This window comes from Lepidochelys kempii, chromosome 1 (genome assembly GCF_965140285.1).
Source record: "Lepidochelys kempii isolate rLepKem1 chromosome 1, rLepKem1.hap1, whole genome shotgun sequence".
In the NCBI taxonomy this organism is placed as follows: Eukaryota; Metazoa; Chordata; order Testudines; family Cheloniidae; genus Lepidochelys; species Lepidochelys kempii.
The window spans coordinates 32,687,655-32,712,035 of record NC_136380.1 but is presented as its reverse complement, the minus strand read 5'-3'; the positions used below and the strand labels follow the sequence as shown (position 1 = coordinate 32,712,035).

Sequence of the window (24,381 nt, the reverse complement as noted above, 5' to 3'; positions counted from 1 at the left end):
GGGTACAGATGTGGGGACCTGCATGAAAAACCTCCTAATCTTATCTTTACCAGCTTAGGTCAAAACTTCCCCAAGGTACAAAATATTCCACCCGTCGTCCTTGGATTGGCCGCTACCACCACCAAACTAATACTGGTTACTGGGGAAGAGCTGTTTGGACACGTCTTTCCCCCCAAAATACTTCCCAAAACCTTGCACCCCACTTCCTGGACAACGTTTGGTAAAAAGCCTCACCAATTTGCCTAGGTGACTACAGACCCAGACCCTTGGATCTTAAGAACAATGAACAATCCTCCCAACACTTGCACCCCCCCCTTTCCTGGGAAATGTTGGATAAAAAGCCTCACCAATTTGCATAGGTGACCACAGACCCAAATCCTTGGATCTGAGAACAATGAAAAAGCATTCAGTTTCTTACAAGAAGACTTTTAATAAAAAATAGAAGTAAATAGAAATAAAGAAATCCCCCCTGTAAAATCAGGATGGTAGATATCTTACAGGGTAATTAGATTCAAAAACATAGAGAACCCCTCTAGGCAAAACCTTAAGTTACAAAAAAGATACACAGACAGAAATAGTTATTCTATTCAGCACAATTCTTTTCTCAGCCATTTAAAGAAATCCTAATCTAACACATACCTAGCTAGATTACTTACAAAAAGTTCTAAGACTCCATTCCTGGTCTATCCCCGGCAGAAAACCAGCATATAGACAGACACACAGACCCTTTATTTCTCTCCCTCCTCCCAGCTTTTGAAAGTATCTTGTCTCCTCATTGGTCATTTTGGTCAGGTGCCAGCGAGGTTACCTTTAGCTTCTTAACCCTTTACAGGTGAGAGGAGCTTTCCCCTGGCCAGGAGGGATTTCAAAGGGGTTTACCCTTCCCTTTATATTTATGACAAGGTCTGGCGTATCTGAGTGGGCTGTGAGGGTTGCTTGGAGCCACTCTGGTGTGTACATTTGAAAATCCCCCTGCTAGAGGTAGGGTTGGCACCTGTCCAGGTTTTCTTAGGATTGTCCTTTTTTTGAGATAGAGGTCCCAGGAAATCTGAAACGGTACTCAGTACACACAGATAGCTGTCCAATTTTAGGGGCAGAGGGTCATCCCAGATGGTCTGTTTTTTGGTACCACAGAGGTGGCAGCCCTTGTTGGTGGAGTATGTGGAGGCTTGCCAGCTGGAGGTGATTTTGTATGGGCTTGCTGAAATTGCAAAGAAAGGTGACTCCAGTGATTGATCCATCAGGGATAATAGAGGTCCAGGCTGCCAGAGGATGGCTATGAGAGCAGATTAGCAGGACCTCGAACTCCAGGGTTTATGAAAAGAAAGCTTGAACTGGGTTGTGAAATAAAACTTTCTGGGCTTTAAAAAGGACAGTGGGCACTTCCAAGCAATCACTACCAGAGTTCACTCATTGGTGTTAATTGTAAATAAATTACAAGTTTGTTAATTCAGCATGGAGTGGGATTGTGGTGAACAGGAATTTCTGCAGCTGCCTTTAAAAAATGCCTACCATACCTACTGGAGGAACCTACTGCTGGGGTCAAGGTCTTTGTAACAAAGGATGGGGACCCCAACATAAAATTTCCAAGTGAGAAGGTTGGGGCTCGATTCACAAACAGGCATGGTTGCCACTGCTCTCTTTTAGGTGACTTGAAATATCACTGGTTTCAGAGTAACAGCCGTGTTAGTCTGTATACGCAAAAAGAAAAGGAGTACTTGTGGCACCTTAGAGACTAACCAATTTATTTGAGCATAAGCTTTCGTGAGCTACAGCTCACTTCATCGGATGCAGTGAGCTGTAGCTCACGAAAGCTTATGCTCAAATAAATTGGTTAGTCTCTAAGGTGCCACAAGTCCTCCTTTTCTTTTTAGAAAAATCACTGGGATTTTTCACATCACAAAGCTTGAGATGGCGCTTAGGCTTCCTGTATGATGAATGGGGAGAAATAGGCACCTCAGAAAGGGATTCACAAAAGCCAGCATGTTAGGCAGCTAGCCAATGGAGATGCCAAGCTGGGGAAAGGGGTGTTAAGTCCTATACCTATCTTAGAGATAAATGCTTAAGTCCAGGCTGCAAAGAGGTACTGCCCTCTGCTTAGGATTCTCAGCTGCAAACCCTCTCATGGCATTAGGTGCCATTGCTGTTTTCGCAAGAAGAGAAGGAAGGAGGAGACCCTCATAACTATTAGACCAGTGTTCTCATCTAGAATGTGGGAGACCCCCCCATCTCTAAGTCCCCTCTATCTAAGGGGGAGGAGGGATTTGAATTGGGATCTGCCACCTCATGTGAGCTCCCTCGCCACTGGGCTATGGGATATTCTGATGCCTAGAATGGCATTTAAGTGCCTTTTGTGAATCTCGCCCATGACAGCCGCAACAGGCATCCCTACCTGGATTGTCAGAAACCCAGGGTCATGATAAATCTCTGCACTGGGCTTCCCTAGATCCCCAAACTCCTGAATTCTCTTCTCCTGAAGTACTAAGTTTATCATGACCAGGCCTTCAGACAAACATAGGGAGCACTGGCCAGGCAGCGTACCTGAAGTCGGAGCTATTCACCACAAATCTCAGGTGCTTCTGGATGACAGTGGACACGAGCAATAGGGAAGTAAGCAACTTTCAGGCCCACTGTCATAAATATAAAGGGAAGGGTAAACCCCTTTGAAATCCCTCCTGGCCAGGGGAAAGCTCCTCTCACCTGTAAAGGGTTAAGAAGCTAAAGGTAACCTCGCTGGCACCTGACCAAAATGACCAATGAGGAGACAAGATACTTTCAAAAGCTGGGAGGAGGGAGAGAAACAAAGGGTCTGTGTCTGTCTGTATGCTGCGCTTGCCAGGGACAGAACAGGAATGGAGTCTTAGAACTTTTAGTAAGTAATCTAGCTAGGTATGTGTTAGATTATGATTTCTTTAAATGGCTGAGAAAAGAATTGTGCTGAATAGAATAACTATTTCTGTCTGTGTATCTTTTTTGTAACTTAAGGTTTTGCCTAGAGGAGTTCTCTATGTTTTTGAATCTAATTACCCTGTAAGATATCTACCATCCTGATTTTACAGGGGGGATTTCTTTATTTCTATTTACTTCTATTTTTTATTAAAAGTCTTCTTGTAAAACACTGAATGCTTTTTCATTGTTCTCAGATCCAAGGGTTTGGGTCTGTGGTCACCTATGCAAATTGGTGAGGCTTTTTATCCAACATTTCCCAGGAAAGGGGGGGTGCAAGTGTTGGGAGGATTGTTCATTGTTCTTAAGATCCAAGGGTCTGGGTCGGTAGTCACCTAGGCAAATTGGTGAGGCTTTTTACCAAACCTTGCCCAGGAAGTGGGGTGCAAGGTTTTGGGAAGTATTTTGGGGGGAAGGACGCGTTCAAACAGCTCTTCCCCAGTAACCAGTATTAGTTTGGTGGTGGTAGCGGCCAGTCCAAGGTGTAATATTTTGTACCTTGGGGAAGTTTTGACCTAAGCTGGTAAAGATAAGCTTAGGAGGTTTTTCATGCAGGTCCCCACATCTGTACCCTAGAGTTCAGAGTGGGGGAGGAACCGTGACACCCACTAAGGCTGAACACTTGCCTTGCTTCATTGTAGCTGTGACTCTTTTGAGTGCCTCCATTTTTAACTGCATCTACTTCATGAATCGATTGGCTCATTTTAGGCCCAACCTGGGCATATTAAGCGATATGGCAAATCCTTTTATAGCTACTTCAAGCTGCCTGCACGTTAGGGCATCCATTTTTTCTGAATGCCTCAGATTCACGAGGGATGACATAGCTTGCTGCAGTTAAATACTGCAAAGTCATTCTTGTCATGTGACCAGGATCTAGTGGTTGGAGCAGGAGTCAGGCCCAATGGTCAGAGCAGGAGTCAGGCTTAGTGGTTAGAACAGGAGTCGTAGCCAGAAATAGGAGCTTAGGGTCAGAACCAAATTCAGAGGCCAGATACCAAAGCCAAGAGTCAGAGGTAAAGTCAGATGTCAGGAATCGGAGCCAAGGTCAGAACTGGTATACTGGGATTGAGGCCAGGCAGGGGCCAGGCTGAAAACAAGCAGGCACAGGTGCTATTGCAGCCAGGGGCAAATGTTTTGAGCATCCACTGAATTACTGCTAGGTTTAAGAGCAGTCTGGTGACTCTTCCAACCAATCAGGCAGCATAGCCAATCAGGCAGCCTACTGCAGGCCAGTTGTGCTCATTAGGTTGCCCAGAGACTAGTTCTGGTTTAGGCTCTGTTTCCAGTCTGGCTCTGCTCCAAGCCCTGATTCCGGACAGTACCATCCCCCCACCCGAAGGGTGCTGCCTAGGGGACCATGGGGCACAGTTTCTTGGGGACTTCCAATGAAACTCTCATATGGGTCTGGGGCATGGATATTCTCTATCAGTTCCCAACACCGCTCATCTGGACTATAACCTTCCCAGTCCACCAGGTACTGGAGCCTTCCCCTAACTTGCCGACAGTTGAGGATTTATTGGATTCCTCCTGTCCTCAGACTGTTATGGGTGGCAGTGGTGTGTTACAGTGGTTTGGGTATTGGTTCTTGGGAGCTTTAAAGGGGAGATGTGAAAGGCAGGGTGGGTCTTCAAGGACTCAGGCAGCTATAACCACAAGGCCACTGGGTTTATAATCTTGACCAAGGAACTGGTAGTCTTGTTTGGTGGATGGGTGCCTTGATTTAAGGTTCTGGGGAGAGAGCCACACCTGGTGTCCTACGGCCAAATTGGGAATAGACAGACATTCTTGGTTCTCACAGTTTGATAGGCTTCTTTCGTGGACTTCAGGTGTTCTTTGAATTGCTGGTGGACTCAGTGTAAGTGAGAGGCTGAATCCACTGTAGCTGTCATTGGGGAACTCATAGGCAAATCTCTGTGGAAATGGGGGTTAAAGCAGGAGTTCGCAATGGACAGGCGAAGCATGTATTGTGAAGTAGCATAGCAGAGGAAGCCAGTCATCTTGGGGGGAACTCAAAAAGCAGCAAAGATACTGCACCGCAGTTTGATTGACTCCCTCTGTTTGCCTTTCATCTGCTGGTGATAGGTGAATGAGGTGAGTGACTCAACTTGGAGGAGTCTAAGAAATTTCCATCAGAATTCGAAGATGAAGTAGGGACCCCAGTCCGATACAACGCCCAACAGTAACTCATGGTAGCAGAAGACATTGTCCAGGAAGAACTGAGCCATCTCCTTTATGGTAGGAACAGTATGGCATGGGATGAAGTGCACAATCTTTGGTAGGAAGTCAACAACAAACAGGATTACCAAGTGACCCTCGGAGTGTGGCAGTTTTACAATAAAGTCCATTGATATAACAGACCAAAGTTCTAGACGCATGGGCAGAAGCTTGAGGAGACCTAGAGGTTTTGATCATGGGTTCTTGGTACAGGAATGTGGTCACAGGACCTTATAAAATTCTTGATGTAAGCTTGTGGGTCTGGTCACCAGAAGCTCCTCAAGACCAGATTCCAGGTGTTGAATTGGCCAAAATGGCCCACAAGTGGTGAATAATGGTATAGTTTCAATACTTGAAGTCTAGGTTGTCCCTCCAGAACATAAATACAATCTTTGTGATAGAGGAGGCCATTCTGCAGTCAGAAATCAGTCAGGTCAGGTACCTGCATCATTCAGGGTCAGAGGAATCTGGGTTGCAAACAGGTTGTTAGGGGAACAGGGAGTGGATGGAGGACGTCAAACTGCTCTTGATCATCCCATTAACAAAGTTGAGATGAGCACTTGAGGACAGTGGCAGGGAGCTCTTCACCAGGTTCATGATATTTGTCTTTCTGGGATAGGGCATCCACCTTCCTGTTTCTTGTCCCCTTGTCATAAGTTACAACAAAGTCAAGAGAAGAAGAGAGACCAGTGGATCTGACATTGTTTAAGGTGCCTGGCTGTTCACACCACGTACTCCAGTTTCTTGTGGCCCATAACGACTTGGACCAGTAACTAGGCTTCTTTTAGGAGGTAACACCACTCCTCCAAAGCCACCTTGATAGTCAGTAACTCCTTGACCCAAATATTGTATTTTTCCCCCACCAGGGTTAGCTTCTACAAAAGCATAGGGGTGAAGCTGGTTGCAAGAGCCTGCACATTGAGATACCACTGCACTTCTGGGAAAGTTTGAGGCCTCAGCATTGATCATAAATGGTTTAGTAGGATCTGAGTGAATCAAGATGGGTGCTGAGGTAAATGCCTTCTTCAGTAGATCACAGGCTGCCTGAGTCTTTGTAGACCAGGCAAATCAACCCTCCTTTTGCAGTAGTGCCATTTTCAATGTAACTAGGCTACAGAATCCTTTAATAAATCATCTGTAGAAATTGGTGAACCCCAAGAATCATTGCATTCCAGATACATCCTTGGGTGAGGGCCAGTCAGATATTGTGCAGGTCCACAGTGAGTCCCTTAGGTGAGAGAAACTATCCTAAGAATTCCACTGTGTCCTTATCAAACTCACATTTCTCTAGCTTTGCATAGAGATGGTTCTGGAGGAGTCTCTCTAAGATTGTTCACATGTGCTGACCTTTGGAGATAATGAGGATGTTGTCCAGGTAAACAATGACAAGTTTGTCTAGTATGCCCCTATGGATGTCATTTATGACATGCTGGAACATCACCAGAGCATTGTACAACACCAGGTTATAAGCTCCACGAAGGTCCAACTTTGTGAAGACCTTGGCAGAGCAGAGTCTTTCAAATAGTTCATTAATAAGCAGTAAGAGATACCAGTTTCAGATTGTAATCTTGTTCAGAGCTCAGTAGTCCACACAAGACTGGAAGGAGCTGTCTTTCTTCTCCATGAAGATGTCGAGGAGTAAATGAACCCCTTCTGCAGGCTTACCTTGACATAGCGCTGGAATGCCTGTAGATCCGGTTCATAGAGGGAATAAATGAACCCAAAGGGAACCTCTGGTCCCAGCTGGACATCAATATGGCATTTGTAGCTGTGATGGGGAAGTAGGGTGTCAGCTTTCTTTTTGTTGAACTTGTCAGCATAGTGTGCCATGTTAGTCTGTCTTTGCAAAAAGAAAAGGAGTACTTGTGGCACCTTAGAGACTAACCAATTTATTTGAGCATGAGCTTTCATGAGCTACAGTTCACTTCATTGGATGAAGTGAGCTGTAGCTCTCGAAAGCTCATGCTCAAATAAATTGGTTAGTCGCTAAGGTGCCACGAGTACTCCTTTTCTTTCAGCATAGTGTGGATATCTATCAGGAATCCCTGTAGCTGTTAAAGAGGTTGTGGAGAGTTGAAGGGGTAAGCTTTAGATTCTCTCTTCACATATCTGAATTATTTGGAGGACTGAGTAAGCTGCAAAGGGTTGCTGGTCCTGGATAGGCTCTCAGGAAACAGGATTGTTGGCAAGACAGTGAGTCAAAGTGTATCACTCCTGACTGCCAGCAGATGCATAGGTCATAGGGAATAAGACAGGGGATGCCAAGGACAACCAGTGAATGCAGTGTATGAATTAGCCCTAACTGGAGGTCTTCTCTGTGGCTTTGTAGCATAGTTACCTCTAAAGGAGCTGTCTGGTGGCTGACTGCTACTGATGAAAGGAGTTACCCTTTCACTATGAACTTCACTAACTTGGGGGACTGCTTCCTCTGGGTGAGGATACTATATGCTTGGACAAATTTCAGAGCCATGAAATTGCCTGAGGGTCCTGATTCCACCAGCACTTGTAGGTTGGTGTTGCGCATTGCAGGGTGCTGGAACCAAATGGGGAGCTGGAGATGTGTTGGATGCTGATTAGCCATTGCCAGGGTACCAGCGGACAAGTGTTTGAGCAGCCTGCTGGACAGAAGGGAAGAGCGCCAATTCAACCTGGACCCAACAGTGGCGGAGGGTTGGCATTTCCTGACCTGGGCACAGCTTGGACATTGGCAAGGCAGCTTGATGCAAAGTGTACTGTCTCCCTGCAGTATAGGCAATTTTTTTTCATGTTCTGTGTGTATATAAATCTCCTCACTGTATTTTCCACTGAATGCATCCGGTGAAGTGAGCTGTAGCTCACGAAAGCTCATGCTCAAATAAATTGGTTAGTTTCTAAGGTGCCACAAGTCCTCCTTTTCTTTTTATGAATACAGACTGACACAGCTGCTACTCTGAAACCTACTTTGCTAGTGTTTGTACACAGAGCATTTTATGACTTTTTAGCCACAATGGAACATTTGTGAAGCAAAAGACATTTTAAAAAAAACCCAAACCCTGCTGAAATTGACAACTATTCCAGATTGTGGAGTGGAGTGTGCTCAGACTCTTCCTGTCTCTCAAGCCTGATCTCTTTTGCACCTTCTCTTCCAACCTGTCTTTGTCCCAGTCCTGGCTCTTCCCCACCCCAGTCCCATGTCCCATCCTCCAAGCCTAGCCAGTTCTGGTCTCTACTCCTCAGGTTTCTGACACCAAACTCAGTCTCCTTACCCAGCCAGTTATAGTTTCACTCTCTGGGCTCCCCAGCCAAGTCCCCATTCCCTCAGTTCCTTCTCCACTCTTTCTCTTCCCAACTCCAGTGTCCATTTGCTCTCTCCTCTCCCCTGGCTTGCTCGCAGTTGCAGTTTCTCTCATCCATTCTCAGTCTTATCCCTTGTTCTAGTCTCTTTGCCCAGCTAGTCCTAGTTTTCTCCCCGCATCTTGGGCTCCTTGTCAGATCTGTCTCACCATCCCTCACTGATTCCCGGTCTCTTTGTCCAACCACTCCTGCTCTCCCGGGCTTTGTTTCATTGCTCAGCCAGTCCCAATCTCCCACTTCACCCTACCTGCAACTTTCACTCCCAGTTTCTTTCCACCATCGCCATCAGTCTCCTGTTCCAGTCTCCCGTCCTCCGGGCTCATTATACCAATCCACTCTACCCACCCCAGCCTGACCCAGGACATGTTCTTGTCCATTCCATGTTCAGTTCAGGTGTCTTCTTTTTCTCCACATTCTGTGGGCGCAGGATGATGAGCACTGGAAACCCAGGAGAAACAGTCTCCCTGCTCTCAGGTCTGGCAACTAATCTCACGCCAGGCTGCAGCAGCAACTGCAGGGCAAGTCCTGCTTGCCCCACTTCTAGTGCAGACAGGATTTTTGGAGATTGTAGCTGTTAAGCTCCAATAGGTCTCTACTGAGCATGTGACAACTGAGATTTTTTTCAAAGGCTTATAACTTGGTCAAACTTTGACCAATTTTCACCAGAATGGCAAAAGCCCCAGGTCTGACATGAAGGGCTCCCTCTCCTCCTCCCCACAAACAAATTTCAAGTTCTTGCACCAAAGCATTGAAGTACTAGAGCTAGACCATCTAAAAGCAAACATTGCTAGAATTTTTTAAAAAACAACCTAATTTCCCCTTGCTTTGTTTTTCAAAATGGCTTAACTGTTCTGGCGGAAACTTTCCGTAAAAAAATCAGCCTGAGACCAACATTCATCATGGAAAACTGTATCCTCATTAAACTTTGCAAGTTATAAGCAACTGAAAACAGAATCTTATGATGGGAAATGTTGGGCATTCTTAATAATAGATGGTGCTGCCAGCCCCACCTATGATAGCTAGTAAGTCTCCAAGGGGCTTTTTACAAAGTACACACATCAATTTTGTCCAGGTTTCCTAGGACAGGAATAGGATTTTCCTTTGTATGCTCATCTGGGAAGTAGTTCTTCATGAGGGTTACCTTCACAGAGGCAAGTGAGAAAGGCTTAATGTATGTTGCTGGAGCTGGACTCAAACAAAACCCCAGATCCAAATATAATGACCCTTCTGTTGGGGTCAACTTTGAGGACTGAATCCAGACCCTCTGGAGCTAAAAGCATGACTTAAAGGACCAGCTGCATTAGCCCAAAGGCAACAGCAGACGTATAAACCTTTATGCAACATGTAGCTGATAGAGGAGGAGTAAGAAACATACTGCGTTGGTGTGGGTTATGCAAACAGCCCTGATCACTGTGGGGAATGAAAACCAAGAGCATTAAGGTCCAAACTTGGAAAGCTGGCTATACTTGTCTGGATGTAAATGCTGGTATTTCCAGCCACACTGGCTTTGCAGCTAACTAGACCAAAAGGTGGAGACGTCAAGACTTGCTGCTGACAACACTTGTGCTAGGTTAGGAGCATTTTTGGGTGCAAACATCTCTTTAGAAGAATTATTGGTGCCTGATCCAGGAGTGTTAATACATTCCTTAGCATAGATGGACCTCCAGCTCCCCCATCTGTTAAATGGGGATAGTACTACCGCTCATGGGGGTTTGGGTGGGTTAGTTCACTGAGGTTTTTCAGATCCCTGACTCTAATAAAGCAAACTAATATAATCACTATCATCCTTGGAATATGCTGATTAAATGGAATCGATAAGTTCCAGGAGACTGTGTCATTTCCATTGAAACTTTAGCCAGAAACCAGGCAAGCAGGGAGAGAGCAACATACCTGGTTTCCCATCAGTTCTCTTGCCCACCTCCCTGGCTCCCCAGCAGCTGTGCAGCTTGGCTCCTGGAGTTCCCTGGCTTCACAGGAGACTGCCTGGTGGGCTGCTGTGGAACCTGGGCTCCCAGGCTCCTTGCCGGGCAAGTGACCATGCAGCCTGGTAGCTGGCATGGAAATTTTTCAAAAATTTCCCATTGCAGTTCTTGCAGAACAAGATTATTTTTTTAAATGTCCCTGCTGTGCAAAACTTCACACTGCCAACTTTTTGTTCCCATTCAGAGCAAATTTTTTCTTCAGAAATACAAAATTTTCCAAGGGAGAGAAATTCTGGTTCCTGGACAGCTCTAATTGTCATTTTATCACTGAAAATGGGATGTGCCGCCACCAATTGCCAAAGAGAGTCATAGGCGCTGACTCCGTGGGTGCTCCAGGGCTGGAGTATCCATGGGGGGGAAATGGTGGGTGCAGCCCTGCCGATCAGCACCTCCCCTTCCCCTGCAGTGCCTCCTGCCTGCCGCAGATCAGCTGTTCCGCAGCGTGCAAGAGGTGCTGGAGAGGAGGGTGCGGAGCAAGGGCGCGCTTGGGGGAGGGGGAAGAATGGGTCCGGAAGAGGCGGGGTGGGGGCAGGAAGAGGTGGGGCAGAGGCACCCCCAGGCACAGCAGAAAGTTGGTGCCTCTGAAGAGAGTAATTCATGGCTATTATATAGCAGAGCAGAAGCCTGTCAAACGTACACAACAAATGCATTTGACTTGATTTCTTGGACTAGTCTTCTGATTTATGACAGTGTTTTTCAGATGCAAATATAAATATGTATGTTCAGCCAACCAATCTCTTCTGTTCTTTAATTCTGTCAAACAAAAGGTACTGAAGGTTAAAAAAAAAAAGCCAGTAGCATTTCCCTGTAGCAAATAAGACAGACTAACTCCTTGTAAAGTCTTGTAAACAAAGGCTGAAGATTTATGTAAGCTGTGCTCTGCTGATTCCTACATTCCTGCTGCAGTGGGTGTGCATTTATTTCACTTTGTGATTTACCCCTTGAAGTTCATGTTTAGTTTGGCATGCAGAAAAAAGTTATGGGATCTGCCTTTACTGTATGCTGGGTCCACACTATGTGAAAGGACTGAAGGATTGTGTAAGCATCTCATTTTGGTTGGAAAGGGGCTCTAAGAGCATGTCTACACTGTAATTAAAAACTTGTGACTGGCCCATGCCAGCGGACTTGGGTTTGTGGGGCTCAGGCTGTGGGGCTGTTTAATTGCTGGGTAGACTTCTGGGCTCACGCTGGAGCCCAGGCTGTAGGACCCTGTGAGATGGGAAGGTCCCAGAGAGTCCTGCCTGAGCCTGGAGCGCTACACTTCAATACAACAGTCCCATAGGCGAGTCCCGCGAGCCTGAGTCAGCTGGAAAAGGGTAGCCACAGCGGTGAAGTGTAGACATAGCCTAATAGTCTATCCTCTGGCAGGATTGGTCTTACTGCAAATCATCCTTCACTGACAGGGATCTAGTCTAACCTGCAGTATCTCAAATGATTACAACTTTTTTGCCAACATATTATCATTCTATTGACCATCTCTTCTTAACCTATTTCTCTGCATAGAGCTTTGATCTATTACATCTTTGTCTTCTACTGCTGAGAATTGTATCATTTCCTCATGCAGTTTTGTAACATCTCAATCATCTGTACTCTAGACTCACCATGTCCAATTCTCAGATCTTATCTAAACTTTGCACTATTTTTGTTGCTCTCCTATGAACTCTTTGTGACCAAATGAGATCTACATTGGACACTGCCTTTTTGTGAGATCCTAGTAACACGGTAGACTCATACATTATGTTATATCATCTGCTCTAACCACCAGCTCCTGCTCTGTGGTAATATTGTCTAGAGAATATCCCTCGTAAGCACGCCAACAGCTCTGACAAAGGTTTTTGGAGAATCTCCTTGCAACACATATTTGCGATGTACTTCATGATATACAATCACTTGCTTAATTTACTTCCCACTTCTCATTGTGGGAGAATCCTTCATTGCTGGGATTTGAAGAGGGACCTGATAGGAGCAACTCCACTATTTTTCCTTTTAAATATCTGTTTTGGTACTTTATCAAAGTGTCTTTTCACAGAGATAAGACATTGGAGCCCAATTTTCCTCTCAATTACACTGGCATAAATCAGGAGTAACTCTGCTGAGATCAATACTGGAGGTTCATCAGAGCACAGATTCTCTCCGCTCTACTTCCTCCAACCTCAACTCAGTCCCTATTTCTATTGTTTTTCTTCCACCTACATTCACTCTTCCCTGCTAATGCCTCTCCATTGTTGGGCAGGCAAGGGAAAGGGTGTTAATTTAGGGGCTGATACCACCATCAATTCACACTCCAAATTCCCACTGACCTTAGTCAGTGCAAAGATGGCATCAAGGCCAAATATCCTTGTGGAAATTTTGAGGCATGTGAGCCCCCAAGTGGTTACAGCACCTCGCTCATCTATAGGAACTTCAGCTGGTACCATGTCACCAAACACCTACCTGCCTATAACTATGAGAGACACTAAGATTTTGTTAAAAGAAAAGGAGTACTTGTGGCACCTTAAAGACTAACCAATTGAGCATAAGCTTTCGTGAGCTACAGCTCACTTCATCGGATGCATAGAAAGTATAGAAAATCTATCGACCTTCTATCGAAAGTATAGAAGATCTTTTTATACACACAAAGCATGAAAAAATGGGTGTTTACCACTACAAAAGGTTTTCTCTCCCCCCCACCCCACTCTCCTGCTGGTAATAGCTTATCTAAAGTGATCACTCTCCTTACAATGTGTATGATAATCAAGTTGGGCCATTTCCAGCACAAATCCAGGTTTTCTCACCGCCCCCCCCACACAAACCCACTCTCCTGCTGGTAATAGCTTACCTAAAGTGATCACTCTCCTTAGTGATCACTTTAGGTAAGCTATTACCAGCAGGAGAGTGGGGTGGGGGAGAGAAAACCTTTTGTAGTGGTAAACACCCATTTTTTCATGCTTTGTGTGTATAAAAAGATCTTCTATACTTTCCATAGTATGCATCCGATGAAGTGAGCTGTAGCTCACGAAAGCTTATGCTCAAATAAATTGGTTAGTCTCTAAGGTGCCACAAGTACTCCTTTTCTTTTTGCGAATACAGACTAACACGGCTGTTACTCTGAAACCTAAGGTTTTGTTGACATTATTATTTGTTATGTGCCAATGATGTGCTTCTCTGTTATGTGAAGTGCCATTTTCTCATGTTCAATTCAGTCACATCTTACGGATTTCCTAGTTAAAAGATTCTATGATCAAGAAGTTATTTGCTGAACTATGAATTTAGCATTTTTATATATGTCCATTGCCTAACAGTTTGAACATGTTTGTAAGTCACCATCTACATCAAATGGCTACATAAATAATATTTATGCAGCATTCAGTCATTGTGGTATCTAGGCAAAAGCAACAAAATAGCACTCCAAAATAAAAAATAAATGGGATGAATAGGAATAATAAATGGAATAAAATAATGGGCTGAATGGGAATCCAAATGTAAAAATAATGAAGAGAAAACACGTGTGTAGATAGACTTTTTATTTTTAAAAATATTTCTTAAATTCATGAAATACAGTGTAAAGTACAGCACAGGTACTGTAGCAAGTCAGCTTATGAATAACATGCCAGTTATTTACATGTATATATGTACAGAGTGCAGATAATTACTGAAACCCCACTACAAAACAAACAAAAAGTTCCATATGATAATTTACTAGTAGTAACTTTTAAAATATATTTTACTTTCTCATGTTATTGATTGCATATAAATTCCTGACATTAAAATACAGTATAATATCTAAGACTTCTATAAACTCTAGTACCGGCAAAATAATCATAAATATCATTCAGAATTGAAATCACAAATGTATGATCTGCCTAAACACCTTTATATTTGCTGCAATTCAAACTCTCAGAGCATTCTGGGAGCACTCTGAAATCCTGACCGCCAGCGCCAGAAGATTAACGCTGATTCCCAACACAAGCTTTGCAAGAAGCTCAGGTACAGAAGGACTTTCAAATAATGTATCCAAGGAGGAAAGCATCATTTAAAACAACAAAGTCAAATAGCCTATGGAATGCTGCCACATAAAGGCGAACAAATACTATATTATTACCTTCAGTGGCTGGATGGCAAAATCAAAGCAACAGCTGCTTGGATACAGAGGACCCAAACCTATTTTGATTACCCTGGTTAATAGCTTGGTCAACACTCTCAGTTTTGCATTGGCAATGCTTGAAAGGGTATTACAGTAAAGTCACCAAGGCTGTGCGATCTGCAGGAAAATGACAATGCAGTGTGTTTAATCCCTGGTGGGTGGGGTGATTTATGGGGGATCCTTTACTAGAGAAAAACTCTAAAGATAATATTGGGAGATATTACACCTTCCACTTTTTGGCAGAACACCTACTGATTTCAATGGACACTTCCTTTTAAATACAGAGGTGCAGATCCTCAGCTGATGTAAATTGTCAGAGCTCCATCTTTGATGTCATTGAACTATGACAATTTACGCCAGCTGAGGAGTTGCCTTATGACTGTATAACACTGTCCTTGGTTAGAAGAGTCATCTTTTTGTCACCTACCCAAGAAGTGCATGAATTGGTGGTCTAACACAGGAAACATTCAGATTAATGTACTTTTTTTGATCTCACTATTTATTCTGATGTAATATTAGTAAATAGAAAATAAAACAGGACCCAGTGCACAAGTATACAAATTATTGCTGTGTTATAATGCTTTTTTGCTGTTGTAATTACTCTGTTCTGCATGGCTTAAATTTTACTGTCACCCCTGCTAAGGTTCTTTCCTAAAGGAAAAAAAAAACCCAAACAATTCCAATTACAGACAATGAATAGAGAGTATCAAGTGGAAATGTATAAAGGAATGTATAAAAAGTTCCTTATTACTGTCAGGAATTAGCTCTGGTGAGCAATTCTGTGCATCATTTCCTCCAGAAATAATTCAACAATGCACTTGTAGGTTAGTTATATTATCATAAATAGCACTTGGGAGAATGGAAACATTTCTCAGGACACATAACTATAGTTTAATTTAAAAGCCATCTCACATAGTATTCAAAACTCCAAAATGTGGCAAGAATATTTTAACACTGAACTTGTAGAAATGATACTGAAAAATCATTTTTCGTTCTGATCAACATTATTAAAAAACCTTGGATATAAAATACTAACATACTGTACATATTTATCATACACTATAACAAGCTTTCAGCTGATTAATTTTGAATCAGTATGTTAGATTGCAATAAGTACCAAATGACTTAACAGTTAAAACACACAGTTAATTATATAAACTGTATACACTGACATATGCTTTTCACAGGACATTAACATCAATCAGAATATGTTACCAAATGTGAAGCTTACAACTTTGCAAACAGTGGTTGCCTTGACAAGATTGCTACATCTTTACTGGCAGGGTAATACAGAAGATTTACCACAAGCTTCTTGTGCTTGCAGAGTGAATCCAGGGCTGTTCTTACACAATAATACAGGGACATAATCAATCAATTTTTTTATTAACTAATTTCCTGATAGAACAGCCTTCAAATACTGTCTTTAAAAAATTCATTGAAACAAAAAATAAAAAGGAAAAAAAATAATAAAAATAATTAAAAAACCCATGCCCTATAACACCTTAAGGGGTTTTCTGCTCCTCTATTTCAGGAAGGAGTGGGAGCACCACTACCAAACAAGCTCAGGCCCAACGCTCTCCTCCATTCTTGTCTCTCTAGACACACTGCTTCCTCATGTCTCTTCAGTTCCAGTTTTGCTCCTGTTGCTACTGGTGAACACCGTCTTACAAAGCTTGGGATTGGGTGTGCACCATCAACACAAGAGAGAAACTGATCACACATAAAGTGCTCACTTAATGCACCACGTAAGAGAGAGAGAGGAATAAAAAACCAAACAAATATCTTTCATCTCGTTCCGTTAAAGTATTGGTAGGGGTTACTCGTAAGAAACCACACGAATAACATTTTCAAATGGCAATGTGAATTTAAAGGTGGCTGTGTTCCTTGAAAATTATATGAAGGATGCGGAGTGGCTGATTCACAGATTTCTACGTACCCCATGTCTATTCACTATACACTACTGAGGAAGAAAAGGAGAAGGCTCACATAGTACATAGGCTTAAGGGGGGAAAAAAGATTGTCCTCTCTCCCCCTAAAAGTTCCATGACTGATAACTCACTCCAAAGGGCTGTAAGGAATCATTCATCTCCACGGGATTTAAGAGGAGATGCACAAAAAGGGCCAGATTGTGATTGCCCTGATGGGGAAATCAGGGTGGGGGAAAGACAGCTCAAACAAGAATTTTGACCCAGCCCATTGCGCCCCTGTACAGAGGCCAGACAGCGTGTCTGGGGGTGCTACTCCATGCTGGGGTCACTGGTTGTCCTAGACTCCTGAGCAGGGCTCTACCTCCCTCTCCACTAACAACCCCCAGGAGAACACTCAGCACCTCTCCCTGGAATGGTGAGAAGGCGCAACCCCCTTGTTATCCCACCACCTTAGGACGAAGCCGTCAAGCACCGCCAAAGCGTAGGCAGCCAACAGTGTGTTACACAGCATGGGATAAGAGAAGTTGACATTTCAGAGGTTAATTACACAGGGAGGTGTTGCTCTGACTCAGGGGAAGTGCCCACTGAAGTCAACATGAATTTTGCCTGACTTAAGAGCTGCAAGCTTTGACCTGCTGAGGAGCCTCCTTCCTACTTTACCTCAGTGCTGAATACAGACACGTCAGCAGGATATTTGCCTCTACTGTCCAAGAGGTCCAGCTTTGGAATTATCCTTCACAACGACCTACCGAGGAAACACTCTTCATGACACGAGGTGTCACCTGCTGATAGCGACCTGGGCGAGAATGCAACTCTTGATAGCAGAGTAGCATGAAGAGCCCAAACTATTGTGGTCACTGAGTTACTGTAGTCATCGATCCCGCCTAGTACCCCTACTAGCCTGCTTGAAGCTGGTGAGAAGCCGCCGTCTGTGTCATGCAAAGGATTCCAAGAGTCCTCCCCCACCCCGTTGAGCTCCATTTGGTGCTCTCAGTGCAGAGATGGCTCTTGCCACCAGCCTGAATTTCAACAATAAAATTACTGTCAAGAAATGACTCACTGTGAGCAACACTCGCTGCATTGTCCAGGAGGCAAGTTCAGAAGCTGTTAGAGATACACTACTTTTGGAAGACTGCATATGTTGGCTATAGAGAGCCTACTAAGACCACCAGAGAAAGTGCTGGAAAATTTGGCAATGTTTAATAGCTTGGTAAAGTTTTCAGCCCTGGGAAAAGCTCCTATTTAACCCCTTAGAAAGCAGCACCCACTATTTTGGTAAACAAGGGGTTAATACACTTAATAGAGCTGGTAGAAAAAACGCTGAGAAAAATGTTTTGTTGGTTGTCAAAATCAAAATGTTGCATGGAGATGGTTTCATTTCAACGAAGGTCTGAGGAAGCCCTGCCTGGTGAGCTGCTGCGAAGCCTGCGCTTCCAAGGGCTGTGGATCCAGGACAGCCCGCCAGGTGTACTGTCTCAGAGTTGGGGACCCCTGGGCTTCCAGGGTCTGCAGCTCCAGGACAGGCCACCAGGCAGAGTGCCCTGGGGCCGGGGTGCCATGCCAATTTGCAGAAAACTTCAAAATTTGGGGGTTTCATTCTGAATCGGAACAAAAACAAATTTAGAAATATCTAAATTTTCGGCACAATGGAATTACTTTGCCCTGCCCACCTGTAATATTTAATACTGTTACTGGAGAAAGAGCTAACAAGCAGGAGAGTCTGTATGAGAGGCAATTCTTCCTGTAGCACGAACAGCAATGAGCTCAGCTGCTAATGTGTTAATGTGGCACCGAAATGATTTTGCTTTGAATAGTACATGCTGACTGGCCAGGCAATTTTCCTGGAGCAGTTCAATAAAGAGCTATTCCCTGATTGAGCCACTTGCTTAAGCACATGTGTGATTCTGTTGACATCAGTGTAGGGTTTTGAGGCCATGGAGCATTGACTCCCAGAATGGATTCACCAAGTTAGCAGCTCTGTCGATTAACTAATTGGGGATGTCCAAATTCAAGGGGAGTTTTGCCAATGAGGCCTTCAGTGGCAAATGGACTCTATGGTAGTTCTTTCAGCAAGCAGAGTGTCTGCCTTGGACATATGCTTACTGCTTACTCTCTTTCTTTTCTGATTTCTGTTCTTTGTTCTCTTTGTAAAGGGTTTTTATTCTGTGATAAAGTGCCAGTTCCCTCACTGTTTATTACAGCCTTTTTTAATACAAGTCATTGTACTTTGATGGGAAAACACACACAAAATTTAATGTCAGCAGTTACAAAATGACTGCCTTTTTTTGTTCCAGCTAGAGTAATTAAGGGTTATTTGTAAATATCTATACCAAGCAGTTTTATCATGTTTTGGAATTGTTGTCAAATAATTCAGTGAAATTCTGAGGAAACTGTATTTCAAACTTAACAAAATAATCAAAGTTTATCTAATGTCAGATACTTTTTCAAAGGAGCCTTTAGAAATCATAGCTTATAAAACTAGACACTTCATAGGTCATTTGTCTTGTATGCGGTGGGTGTCTTAATGGCATTGTGGGACTCTGCTGTTTTATTTCAGGTTTTAGATTTATTTTCATTCTTTGTTGCTAACCTCACACATTTCCCCATCATTTTAGTTTCAGTATTTTTTTTTGTTTGGTATGGTTGTGTTTTTGAGACAAGCTGAGAATGTCTTAGGGAAGATGGATGCTAGAAATATAATTTATTATTAATATTAATTATATTGATAAAACAAACTGATGAAAGCAAGGAGGAAATAAAATAAATCTGTACAATATTTGAATGAAATGTTGATTTTAAAAAGATCACATTCTGAAAGAGCACTTACTGCTTAATCAGTGTACAATCTAATTTGGTTATCAGTTATATAAATTACATACATTACTGCATCTGCATATTGTGATCTCGCTGCATAACAAGAGATTCAAAACTCTGCTCTTATGGCAGATTAACTTCTTTCATGAAATGACTGGGACCAGTCTCAGAATCAAATTTTCTAATGCAGAAGACAGATCATAGAAATATATCTTGCTATATGAACAAATATATAATTTTTTACATGTAAAACAATATAATTGTAAGAATTGGCAGAGTGCATTGCCTGTGAATTTCACACTGGTCGAGCAATATCTCAGGTCTGACATGTTCTGCAGCTAATTTTCTGATTTTATTGCTCAGATGTTCCTTATCCATAAAAGAAGTATGCAACATGCTTACGTTACAAACAATGGAAGTTATTTAAACAGAGTACCATCTGCAGTACAAAAAACTGTTAACTATTTCATTATATCCTGTTCCATTTATAGGGAGCTACCTAATTTGCCCTTGCAGAATTTGAAGAAAATCTACCACTCTCTGCTAACGGGCTGATCCCCACATCTGTGTCAGATAAAATCATAGAGCTTATTATTTGTTACCATGGATACCATGAAGATACTGCTGTCCACTAAAGATTACTAGAGGAAGACAACATAATTCTCTGGAACTAGTCCTGTTTTGCCTTCATAAGTTGCTTTTAACCAGCCTGGTTCCACTGATGGGTACACTGTACAAAAATATATATATATAAAATATATATTAAAATTTGTTATAGTTAATAAAAAGATCAACATCATTATAAAAGATCAACATCAGATTGATGGAGACATAAAAACTAAATTTGAAGTGAAAATCTCTTGGCTTATCTCACAGATGCAGTTATGTTTAAAATATTGTGTGTAAAGGAAGACTATCTAATACATCTTACCATTTGAAAATATCGCCCCCTGTGGGAAGGAGAGCTCATGACTGTGCTCAGCTTTGCAGGAATACATGGCTTTGGCTTGTCTGAAAGATCAAAATATAAGTTTGTTACAAACAAGAAAAGGGGGGAAAATGAATTTAAAAATCTGAGAAGCAGAGTAATCTGATGAACACTGAGCTGGGAATCAGGGACTCCTGACAGAGTTCTAGAGGAAATTCAGGAACCTATCTAGACTAACTCCAGGTCTGCACATGCTTTTCTGTAAGGCCTTGGACAAGTCATGTAACTTCTTTGTACCTCATTTTTCCCAGCTCTAAGTAGAGATATCAAAATTTATGGGCTTCACCCACCATACTGAGGTGAGGTGAGGATAAATTTGTTTAAGATGTCATGTGTTAAGTAAAAGTACTGCAGTGTTGATGCAATTGGAGATTATCGGTAGCACTTTCTTCCCAATCAGAATGTTAACTCAATGATCTAATATACCATCTGCGGTAGATTTTAATTGTTCAGCATATTATTTTGTGTGGGCTACATAACTCCCCACAACTTTCCTCCCATGAAATGAAAGTAGTGAACTCAAACTGTTATATTAAGGTGGACACAATTTACACGTTAAGGACCTCTCTGCTCCACCCTGTGTGCCAATGCTGCTGTGAAGGCTGATGTAGAAGGATGGTTCAGCCATTCCCCTGCCTCCTCCACACCCACTTTTGGAGCTCCATGCACCCCTGTAGGAATTAGTAAGGAATGAACCCTCCCCCTAAAGGGGTTCCAGAGAGTGTTTAATGGACGGGTGGTGGTTGCTGAAGTTGTGGTGGAAATCTGAGTTTAAGACGTCTGTCCAGAGGATGAAAATATCATCAATGTATCTCTGATATATCATTGGTTTCATGATGAATTTGTCCAGAAATTCTTCTTCAAGGTGGTCCATGAAGAGGTTGGCATATTGCAGAGTTATCCTACTACCCAGGGCTGTTCCCTTGGTTTGGACAAACTGTTTGTTGTTGAATGTAAAATTGTTATGGGTGAGGATGAAATGGTTGAATTTGGCAATGAGTTTGGGTTGGATACCTGAGGACTGTCCATGTCTTATAAATATATGAGACAGGAAGCTATGCTGTCATTGTAAGGGACATTGGTGTATAGGGAAGTGACATCCATGGTAGCGAGGCTGGTGTTCGGAGGGAGGTTGCTAAGGCAGTGGAGTTTCTGGAGGGAATCAGTTGTGTCTTGGAGGAAGCTGGCTCTTTGTGTGGTGAGTGGTTTGAGGATGGTTTCTATGAGTCCTGATATTCCTTCATGGCACTCTTACTCTCTGGAATACTCCCACGCTAGCATCAACTTCCTGGACATGACAATCAGCTTCAGTAATGGAACCCCACAGACAACCATATATAAGAAACCTACAGATCGGTACACCTACCTTCATAGATCCAGTAACCACCCCAAACACACCAAGAAATCTATTATTTACAGCCAGGCACTCAGACACTACAGAATATGCTCAGAGGAGAAAGTCCAGGATATACACCTTAACACACTCAAAACTGTTTTCACCAAACAAGGACACTCCACCAGAGAAGTAGACTGCACCATGAAATGGGACATCCAAATACTCCAGGAGAACCTGCTTCAATACAGGTTTCAGAGTAACAGCCGTGTTAGTCTGTATTCGCAAAAAGAAAAGGAGTACTTGAGGCACCTTAGAGACTAACCAATTTGACCTTTTGTAGTGATAATCATGCTCCCCCCCACCCCCCCCACTCTCCTGCTGGTAATAGCTCACCTTTCCTGATCACTCTTGTTACAGTCTGTATGGTAACACCCATTGTTTCATGTTCTCTGTGTATATAAAATCTCCCCACTGTATATTCCACCGTATGCATCCGATGAAGTGAGCTGTAGCTCACGAAAGCTTATGCTCAAATAAATTTGTTAATCTCTAAGGTGCCACAAGTACTCCTTTTCTTTTTGCGGATAAAGACTAACATGGCTGTTACTCTGAAACTTTTACCAAAGCAATCACCCTATATCTGACATATCCTTCCTCATTCTCAAAGAAAACCCACCCAACACTCTCAAAAGACAAGGCTGGGAGTTTAAATTCATAACTCTGCTACACACTAAAAACCATGGACTGAACAGAGACACTGGATTTATGGCTTATTACAACAATCTGTAGCCTACTAACCCCCTTCTTTTTGTCCTAGGACTGCAGAGAGGTTAATGGGCCTCTCCATCTCGAATGTCCCTTAGAATATGTGCTAACTACTTATGCTAAACAATCCATTCCATCCTGCATTTAGCTATGAGGCTCGGGGTACCTTTCATAGACCTGAAGAAGAGCTCAGTGTGGCTTGAAAGCTTGTCTCTCGCACAAATAGAAGTTGATCCAATAGAAGATATTGCCTCACCCACCTTGTCTCTCTAATAAACTCCAGTCAGCACAGACCTAGATTTTCACAAAGCTCATACTTCAGTTTTTTGGGTGTCCTCTTCAAGGCACCTTAAAGAGGCCTGATTTTCAGCACTTTTTGGTAATCAGGCCCTTTTAAGGGGTCTCAGGTTTGACACCCAATGGCACTAGACACTTTTGAAAACCTTGATCATAGCCCCTTTTGTGTGGTGGTGGTGGTGGTGGTACAGCACACCACTCCAGATATCTGGGCAGGGATAGGATACAGAAGGACCTAGACAAATTGGAGGATTGGGCCAAAAGAAATCTGATGAGGTTCAATAAGGATAAGTGCAGGGTCCTGCACTTAGGACGGAAGAACCCAATGCACAGCTACAGACTAGGGACCGAATGGCTAGGCAGCAGTTCTGCGGAAAAGGACCTAGGGGTGACAGTGGACGAGAAGCTGGATATGAGTCAGCAGTGTGCCCTTGTTGCCAAGAAGGCCAATGGCATTTTGGGATGTATAAGTAGGGGCATAGCGAGCAGATCGAGGGACGTGATCGTTCCCCTCTATTCGACATTGGTGAGGCCTCATCTGGAGTACTGTGTCCAGTTTTGGGCCCCACACTTCAAGAAGGATGTGGATAAATTGGAGAGAGTCCAGCGAAGGGCAACAAAAATGATTAGGGGACTGGAACACATGAGTTATGAGGAGAGGCTGAGGGAGCTGGGATTGTTTAGCCTGCAGAAGAGAAGAATGAGGGGGGATTTGATAGCTGCTTTCAACTACCTGAAAGGGGGTTCCAAAGAGGATGGCTCTAGACTGTTCTCAATGGTAGCAGATGACAGAACGAGGAGTAATGGTCTCAAGTTGCAGTGGGGGAGGTTTAGATTGGATATTAGGAAAAACTTTTTCACTAAGAGGGTGGTGAAACACTGGAATGCGTTACCTAGGGAGGTGGTAGAATCTCCTTCCTTAGAGGTTTTTAAGGTCAGGCTTGACAAAGCCCTGGCTGGGATGATTTAACTGGGAATTGGTCCTGCTTGGAGCAGGGGGTTGGACTAGATGACCTTCTGGGGTCCCTTCCAACCCTGATATTCTATGATTCTATGATCTCTGCCTCTCATTTCTAGCAGGGAAGAGAAACCCTGAACTCACTCCCAAGAAAAATAGATTGTGCCTCCCTGTTGATGCTATTATTTGAATTCTAGTAGCAGTTAGTGGAGCCAACTTTGATTGGTGCTTCCAATGTTGTAGGCACTGTACAAACACATAGTGAGAGATCGTAAGCTCTTCAGGGCAGGGAATATCTAAACAGACAAGACAAACAAGCAAGCGTTGTTACCCCCTCTTACAGCTGGAGAACTGACGCAAAGAGAGAACTGATGCAAAGAGAGATCTGATAGCTTGTCTAAGATCACACAGGAAGTCCGGGACCTGTTTGGGACTGAACTCTTATATACAGAGTCCCAGTGTGGTGCCCTAACCACAAGCCCTCCTCTTTAATTTGATAAGATAAAGAGCGCTATAAACATTTATGATAAGTATTCTGACATGTTCATAGTTCTCCCACAAAATATCTATTTCCCATATCACTAAACCATAAAACTATACATAATACAAACATGAGACAAAAAAACAACAGATAATCCAAGGTATCCTGTACTGAATTTAGTAAACCACAGAGATGATTATAAACACATGGATAATA

General features: G+C 43.1%; 1 protein-coding gene across 6 annotated transcripts in view; it reads right to left on the bottom strand.

Moving 5' to 3' along the window:
- The window catches only part of ARHGAP42 (Rho GTPase activating protein 42), a 378,098-nt gene that overhangs the window by 53,356 nt on the left and 300,361 nt on the right, over positions 1–24,381 (bottom strand). For 5 of the 6 annotated variants that reach the window (XM_073337948.2, XM_078852354.1, XM_073337938.2 and 2 more), the window contains one exon: positions 20,272–20,351. In XM_073337948.2, the coding sequence (XP_073194049.1) occupies positions 20,272–20,351 (80 nt within the window). Of the gene's footprint in view, positions 1–14,015; positions 20,071–20,271; positions 20,352–24,381 lie in introns of those variants that run through there. The other variant, XM_073337927.2, reaches the window with a different exon arrangement.